The sequence below is a fragment of the Crinia signifera genome, chromosome 6, assembly GCF_055691185.1.
Source record: "Crinia signifera chromosome 6, ASM5569118v1, whole genome shotgun sequence".
Lineage (NCBI taxonomy): Eukaryota > Metazoa > Chordata > Amphibia > Anura > Myobatrachidae > Crinia > Crinia signifera.
The window spans coordinates 148300989-148310303 of NC_139222.1; the positions used below are offsets into that span (position 1 = coordinate 148300989).

The following is a 9315-nucleotide window of genomic DNA, read 5'->3' on the forward strand; positions in this document are numbered from 1 at the left end:
AAACTGGACATTTCTCACCAAATCTCTCATTTTCTGAATCTCTCATCCTATTAAATCTCACCCCATGTGTTTCAGTCATCATCAGAATTATTATAATTAGTTCCAGAAACTGTATGAAGTCAGTGAAATCATTTTGGAAATTAATCAAATAAGAGCTTAACACTTAACCAGAGTGTGGGACCTACGATAAATCTTGTATTAACTTGTAACTTTAGAACAGGGAAAGACTGTGGCTCTAAAAAAGCCCTGGAACTCTACTGTGTGTACACAACATGAAGTATGTGGTCATGCCTTAAAGGGGGCATGTCAGCTGTCTGGTCTTCTGGTATGCCTCATCTCTCTGTGCTTGGCACATGATCAGAGCACAGTAAGGTGGAGTTGCTAGGCCAGCCCGTTACACAGGCCCATCAGGCCATTGGCCCTTCTTGCATTTACTTTATTGTATCTTTTTTTTCCCAGACAAAAAAATCACTAATTAAAACAAACTGCGCCATAACATTAGATTCAGTTTTTGCAGTAGTTATTTAATCACACAAAACATTTACGTTTACATACACAGGCAAATGTGAGTAATTTCAATTTGCATATAAACTGTTATGTTCACCTTTACCTATATATGCTTATATTTAGTAGGCACCCGTATTGTAACTGAAACTAAACACAATTTAAAAAAACTAAACCAAGGCATTAAGACTTTACAGGGATCAAAATAGACATACATCTTACTATAAAAAAACAATGAATCTGTTTAAAAATCAATGAGTCTATGTATCAAAACAATATGGAGGGGGGTTATATCAAATTTATCCAGGCTATGGTTTGACCAGCCTATCATTTTACAGGGTGATTGGTTGAAGATACACTTGAATTGTACAAAGGATGTGAGGTATCAAATTGTGCTAAAGTTCATGTCAGTTGCTCAGTGTTGATTAGGGGCCAACTGGCGTGCACTGTTGAACAATGATGTGCAGTGACTCACTGTAACCAATCAGATGTGAGCTTGTAGCAGTCAAGTGTAATCACTCTTTTTAAAGGAATCACTGATTGGTCACTATGAGTAACAACACATGTGCTCTACTTGCCCCAAATAAGCCTTTATGTATGAAAACATTGTACTTTATGGTATGGGTAAGATTTACACCCACACAAAATAAGATGGTTAATCTGTATTTCTCTGAAGTTAAAATTACACTTGTGATTAACTAAATATTTTATCATGTCTTCCCTACTTAGGAACACCAACTCTTTAACTTGACTTAAGAAAAAGAAACTTAAAAAAGATATGCTGTTTAAAGTGCTGTCACTCAATTTACAAAATAATACTGATTTTCCAGTAAGGAAAAAATAATAATTTCTAACATAGACTATAGCCACTGATAAAGTAATAACAAAATAAGATCAAACTAACATTAACTACTAATGCTCTTGAGATCTCCATGTGCATTAACAATGCAAGAATAAAGAAAATGAATACTGAGGTACTGTACCTCAAATCTGTGCGAGAGCAGCAATGCTATAACCCTTTGAGTGCCAATTGAGTTTGTCAAAATTGGTGTGAAAATTGCAAATTTTTACATCATAATGACTGGTAACGTTGACTTAAAATATAAGAAATATAATCTTATTTTACAAAACATTTTTATTTTAATTTATATAACAAATGTGAGCAACACTGGCATTTAACAGATATTTTTCACATCTCTCACAGAGATGTTGGCACCCAAAGGGTTAAACATATATATATAACCATAGAAAATGACAGTCACAATAAACAGAGGAGCCATTCATTGCATATTAATATGGAATAAGTAATAACTGAAAGAAAAGTGACGGCACCCTAATAATACAGAAAAGAAAAACAACTGTGCTTATCTTGAGTTGAATTTAACATACAGTATAACGTCCTTCAGTAAAAAACAAGATAGTGCAGTAAAACAGATAACTACAGCTAGACATGCCATACATAGTAAGGTGTACGGGAAAGGATAATAGAATGTCAGTTTCTCTGTATCAATCCATCCATATTTCAAATGGAGGTACTGTAACTACAACTACAAATAGAGAGCGCACATGGCAGAACAACAAACAAACAAACGAGTAACTAGCCTAAATATACCATGTGACAAAGACACTTGGCGTGAAGAGCCACCAGGTTCTGTGTAACTTAGCGCCAGCATTTATTTTGCATCTTTTTTAACTTAAAATGCTTCTTAGTCTCTATTTGATATAATTAGGACACACTAGAGACTTTGCTGATTAATGAATTAATTCGCTATTTGGCCATTGTATATCTGTGTGACTGAGTTTGTGAATTAAGCACAACAGAATTTGGCGTGGAAAAAAGCTGCTGCAGATTTCAGTTTCAGTCGCACACAGATGTACAAGTGTTGCATGTTAAATTAAGCTGCACAGTCTACTGGTGCATTCCGGGCACATTGCTTTGCAGGATGTATACTGTATATGTGGTTAAAGAGACAGACACAAAATAGAGCTAATGTAAGGTCCCATGCACGAACATACAGTAGTCACATGTTACCCGACATGCTAAGAGAGACTGTTTATTGGGACCGCAGCAATAATGTAGGACGGCACATCTGTTAAACAAATATTAATAAGAAGACAAAAAAGACGCATACGTTAAAAATAATCCCTGATGAGTAATTTTCCTTCTATGAGTTTTCGGGCTAGAATGCAAACAATAAAAGGATGGACAGTAGAAAGTCTTCCAAACACTGTATACTGTATGATAACATACAGTAGATAGCCTCAAGATGAAATCACATAGGGGTTGATAAGAAGCAAAACAATAATGGAACAATGCGCGAGAACGTCCGATACTGCTGTGGGACATACCAGCATTAACTACAATTCTCCTAGCATGCCCTAACAATGCTTGGCCCTCGTTCAGAGATACTAGATATAGACTGTGCTGAACAGTCTATTTCTACGTTAGATTGGGCGTGGCTGCGCATCAGGATTGCATTTTGATTGGACGCGGCGAAACACGGTACAATTTGCACTAAATTCATTTTGACTATATGGTCAAAATAGATAGCCCAAAATGCACCATGTATACACAACTTAATATGTTTTTACAAATTAGATACTGCGGGTATAGGGAGCGCACATAACCGAGGTAATTAAAAAATGTGCATTTCAAATAAGAATGCTTTATTTCATGGTTTATGTAGTTACCTTCACCTTTTTTTCAGTTCTTGCTTATTCCAACTCACTACACTTTGAATGGTGATTTGACACCTGTCACTAGTATAGTCCAAGGAATGCGCCATATTTATTGTAAGGTTTTATTTTCCGATTATTATTAACTCAAGCACCTTAACCTTTGTTCTTTGTATCAATACATTATTAGCTGTGTTGATACATAGACCCAAAAACATTGACAAACAAAATAAAATAAAATAAATCTATGTTCAATATTAAATTACATTTAGCAAAAAGCACTGTTAAAGGCAATGATTCATGCTGCTTAAAAGAAACCAAAAAGCAGTTGATTGGGGATGGTGTGTATAAGAAAAGGAGGGGGATACATATTTTCTGTTCAAACAAGTTATACAATTTACAAAATAAAAAATCTAAAATAATTATTGTTAATTTTGGCTCTGAGAAAATGTACAGCCAAATACATTTGGCAAATTAACTATGACAGGACAACACTAATCCATTAAGAGGAACCTTCCTACTTTGCTTTTCTTTAACGTGCCTCAATCATCTAATGAAGGCATCTATTTTGCCAGCTTAAATCAATATCCACGAATATGCAGCATAATGACATCACAGATAAAGGAGCCATAAATCTCTTCATGCTCTACTGAGAGCACTAGTCGGTAAGGAGGAGTACTACTCACTCATCCTCAGCAGTGTTCAGAGGTCTGGACTCCAGCAGCAGCAAGATTATTGGTCTAGGACAGTGGTCTCCAACCTTTTTTGGGGTGTGAGCTACTCGCGGCAAAATAAACCACACAAAGAGCTACTAAATTGTAAAAAAAATAAAAAATCTGCCTAATAACCAAATAATGCCCTTTGCACATTATGCCACACACTGTAATGCCCCTGACACATTATACCACATACCGTACTGTGTGTGTGCGGCGTACACGCTCACCAAAAAATGGGTGTAACCACGCCACATCATGCGTCCAATGAAAATGGGGGTGTGATACACACATGCCCCCAATAGTGCCAGATACACATATGTCCCCAATAGTGACAAATACATATATGCTCCCACAGTGCCAGGTATGCCCCCACAGAGCCAGAAACAGGAATACCCCCATGGTGCCAGGTATGACCTCATGGTGCTGGGTATGCCCCCACAGTGCCAGAAACCGGTATGCCCCCACAGTGTCCACAATGCCCCCACAGTATCAGGAACACGTATGCCCCCACAGTGTCAGGAACACGTATGCCCCACAGTGCCGGTTATGCCCCCACAGTGCCAGAAACAGGTATGCCCCCACAATGTCCACAATGCCCCCACAGTGTCAGGAACACGTATGCCCCACAGTGCCGGGTATGCCCCCACAGTGTCAGGAACACATATGCCCCACAGTACCGGGTATGCCCCCACCGTGCCAGAAACAGGTATGCCCCCACAGTGTCCACAATGCCCCCACAGTGTCAGGAACACGTATGCCCCACAGTGCCGTGTATGCCCCCACAGTGTCCAGAATGCCCCCACAGTGTCAGGAACATGTATGCCCCACAGTTCCAGCAATGCCCCCACAGTGTCAGGAACATGTATGCCCCACAGTTCCAGCAATGTCCCCACAGTGCCAGATATGCCCACAATAGTGTCAGATATGCCCACAATATCGCCATACACAGTGTCTCTATGAGCCCTGCTGGGGTTTCAGGTGAGGCACCTTTAAGTGATTGGAGTTGGTGAATGGGTAAGCGTTGGTGGGTAAGGGGCGAATTGGTGGATGGGATGACCAGGGGATGTTACCTCAGGACTGCCCCATATGCAGGCTCCGACCGTCACTCTCTCCCGCTGCGGCCTCCTCCTTTGATCTGCCGCCGTCCTCCTGTCAGTCACCACCGGAGCACCCGGCCCGTAGATATGCGTCTCTTCACAGACGCCGGCTCGTCACCTGGCTCCCTGTCCACCCTGATGCTGTGGCACACGCGTCGTCTAGCCGCTGCGTCTCCCCTTCTTTTGAGGCACATCTATCTCTTGTCACTTCCCTTCCCTGTGACTGGGTCTGAGCGGTCAGCAAAGCAAAGCTCGCGGGCCGGCTCCTGATTGGCTGCCGGCCAGCGAGCTCTGATTGGCTGACCGCTCAGACCCAGTCACAGGGATATACACTGAGGGGAATGGAGAGACGCACGATGCTCTCTCCTCCCCTCTAGTCTGAACTAGTGCCGGGGATTGAGGGAGGGAGGGCGAGACGGGCAGGTGGGCAGCAGTGGTCGAGCCACCCGAATCGCTGCCGCGAGCTACTGGTAGCTCGCGAGCGACGGGTTGGCGACCACTGGTCTAGGATGTGAGTTACACTGACATAAGTAATGATAAAATAGAGTCTAGCCTACTCCGCGCTACACCACTAGTAATGTTAATGTGACTAGCCAAAGGAGTGACAGAGCCTCAGTGAGGAAAATGATTATAGGCTGCATATTTCATAAATAATGCTCCAGCTGACATAATGGATACATCCACTGTGAATACATGACAAGTAAACTTTACAATCCCTCCTGTAGGAACACTGTACATATAGAACACATGATGCAGCATCTGGGGGTAATCAACACTTGATTTTTCCCTCCGATAAAAGCTTTTCATTGAGCTGGCAAAGCTGCTTCAGAAAGCCATCATTGGGGCCAATCTCCCTCTTGTGCCTCACTGTAGCAACAGCGGTTTTGACATCCATCTTGTGACGAAGCATGAGGTATGCTATGACCAACGTGGGTGAGCGGCTGTAACCCTCACGACAGTGAACAAACACACGACCTGAATAGGGCAGAAGAGGAGACAAATCGCATAATTATCATTTACACAATGTATTCACTAAAGAAGAGTAACAATCTCCTAAACTAAAGATGCTTAAATTATATACAGTACAGTGATAAATTGTTACAGTATTTTAATTTAGTTGGAATCCTAACAGAGGAATCACGATGGCCAGAATTCCAACAGTCTATCCCACCACACCTGCAGCATAAACCTTACATTCGTGCCATTGCCTGCGCAGCCTAACATTTACCCTAGTTCCTAACCCTATCCCCAGTACTTGCCGCCTGGATCCATCAGGGTTTCGTTCATCATGATCTCACTGTCTGTCTTCTGACTGTTTGGATCACAACTGCTGGGATTTGGACCATATCCCATACTAACCACCTCAGCGTTTGCAGACAGGCATTGCTTTATAGTTAGTAGGTAAAACGCTGCTATTGCTTGGAGGCATATTTAGAGTTGAATAGTTCAGTAGGCAACATCAAATATTTTTTTCTGAACACAGATCTGATATTTATCTAAATACAAGATAATGCAATCACATCTCCATTAAACCAGGGCAGTGACTTTGGTTTTATTTTAAAATAGGACATTCTGAAAACCGGTAATGCAGCATGTTTCCAGTTATAGTGCAGACAGTATTAAGTGCTTTAAAGCTGCATTTTAACATTGCTGGTATAGTGCAGCCAAACTCTTGCTTGCTGACCTAATGACTGCAGACAACATGAACGCTACCCACTGTTAAGGTTCCGTGTGACCACACAGCCGTGACCGCTGATTAAGATGGCCACGGGGAACCCTACGCTGCCTCTGTTGATCTGACTCAAAGGATAGTGTTACCTGCCGATGCTAAGGCTTCACCTTTAATCAACACGTTTGATGGTGCAAATTAAGTCTGCCCCAACTCTGGTGCAACCAGGTCTTATGGTTAGACAAGGTACTAGAGATCCTTCAGGGAAAGCCAAAAGGTGACACTGACTAACAGGGACCTGACTTGGAACAACACTAACTAATGGTTCCTGAGCCAATTCCATGGAAATGAGTAAACAAAAAGCAACCTCGACACAAACCAAGGACGACCTAGTCATAGCATAAGAAAATATGCAGCACAAAAGCACAATATAACACCACACAACAAGACACAGCAAACCACACACAAAAGGTATGGGAAGTACCGTAAGAAGAGTAACTTCACTGGGACAAACCCCAAAAACAGGCACCAAACCTGTGGTGAACTCTTAACTGCTAAGAGCAACCACAAACAATATAAGGCTGGAAACAAAAGTAATAAACTGACCCCAAAATCTGCCAGCATAATGTAATGAGTAAACACATGGGCTCCAAAAATTGGAGCACTTACGCTTTACCAGCACTGGGTACAGTCGTTTACCCAGAAGCAGAGAGTGACTGCTGGGAGGCAGGAATGAAGCAGCCTGGAACAAAGCAGTGGAGCAGGGAGAAGGCAGGTGCCTGCATGCAGGAATTATCACTGGCGGGGCTGGACTGGATTGAGTCCCTTAAAAGGGCTCAGGTAACCAATGAGCAAAAGGAAATCCAGCCAGCCCCCCAGCCTTGATAGGAGCAGCTGCGGGAGCGTGTGTTACCCGGCATCTCCCTTTGTCCCAGTAAACGCCTGGGCAGAAGTGATCACCAGCACCACCGGGGTGGTAGTGCCTCAGCGTTCCAAATTGCCAAGTGACCAACATCAGGGACGCAAGCGTCCTGCCGGGTGGGCACCAGGCGGAGTACAGAGGCACCAGGGGCGCCACTAGTTAGCGCGGCTAACACCAGCAGCTACATGACAGAGCAGGGCATAAAAAATTAAGTCATTTGCCAAACGTAGCCTAAAACTGACCACTGTTTTCAATCATCCAAGTATCTGACTTGCTTTTAATATCACTAATGATCTGTACCGGCTGGTGGTCAGGACCACTGATGTCTGAGCTACAGTATGCGGATCATGATAATGGATGTGCTCTCATATACAAGGTATGTACATCTGCTCATTTTCTGCAAAATCATTTATTTGATGCAGGGATGTCACTTAATAGGCTACATTCTCATGAATTCTTGCTCAGGCACATAATTGATGACTCATATTGTGTTTGTGCAACAGTTTGTACAACTAAGAGTTGTTTTTTTGTAATAAACCCAGTTCTCCATTTTCTCAAGCTAAATAAGTATGCCTATGGTACACATTTTGATTTATTCAGTTGTACAGTCATTAATAATTAAAATAATTGCTTCAATATATATATATATATATATATATATATATATATGCACAAGCGCACACACACACACACACACACACACACACACAAATCCCAATATAAAAATCACAGTGTTTCTTACATGCCAACACCTGCATTTCAATAACCCAAACTGGCAATACAAGTTGTAATTTATATCAGAAAATGAATCCAAACTGAGCCAGATCATCAAGTGTGTAGTGAAGAGAACATAGCTGTTATGTGCCCGCCAATTGCAACAGCATCAATAAACAGAGAGTAAATTGACCTGTCAAGCTTGGAATTTAATTATTGCTGATGTTCACACTTTGCAGGGAAGAAAATACAAATAGAGAGAAAAACATATCTGAGGCTCTAGTATTTCTGCAATGAAGATGACTGCGTGTGGTCTTTTGTGCGTCTGAATTGTTGCATGTTTCATGTCATTTTCTTAATGTTTATTTAATGTCACATTTACTTTTCTTTTCAAGAGACCAATAACTACTACAAAATGGCATTTGTGCAAGCATATAAAATGATGATACAATTACCATAAAGAAAACACTGGTGATGGAGACATGATGCTACTGGGGAACTCATTTGCTTGGATAATTTAGGTGATGTTGGTCCTAATGCATTTGCAACTGTGATTCCATATGTAGCGGATGTGTGAAAATTTGCTAATGCTGCCTGGAACTGCTCACAGGCTCACCAATCTAATAACCCCATGGTCACGTAAATGGGCCATGGAATTGAGATGCTAGCAACATGTTTTCTGCATATGAAATTGCAGATATGGAGGTATTCAATCAGTGACAATATTTCCTGACAGTGGAAATATTTGCACTCACCTATTTAATGCTGATGTTACCGACAGCATTGAAGGCTGTCAGATCTGTTTTGTCAGAAATGGCCATGGCTTGTCAAATTCACAGCTGTTTTCTGACAATTCGTTGCCATTTTAGAATATTTCAGGACTTTTGACAATCGACAGTTGGTACATTAAATACCAACAGACGAATTAAGTCGTAGAAAATGGCCGGGATTCCAATCCGTTGGAACGTTCCAACAGTCGGAATCCCGGATTGAATACCCCCCAATATGCTGACAAGC

The 9315-nt window shown here is 41.6% G+C and overlaps 1 protein-coding gene across 1 annotated transcript in view; it reads right to left on the reverse strand.

Annotated features, from left to right (window-relative positions):
• Positions 1-503: 503 nt before the first annotated feature.
• The window catches only part of DUSP3 (dual specificity phosphatase 3), a 65706-nt gene continuing 56894 nt past the window's right edge, over positions 504-9315 (reverse strand). The window contains exon 3 of the mRNA XM_083147578.1: positions 504-5968. Within this exon, the coding sequence (XP_083003704.1) occupies positions 5763-5968 (206 nt within the window). The 3' untranslated portion in view covers positions 504-5762. The remainder of the gene's footprint in view (positions 5969-9315) is intronic.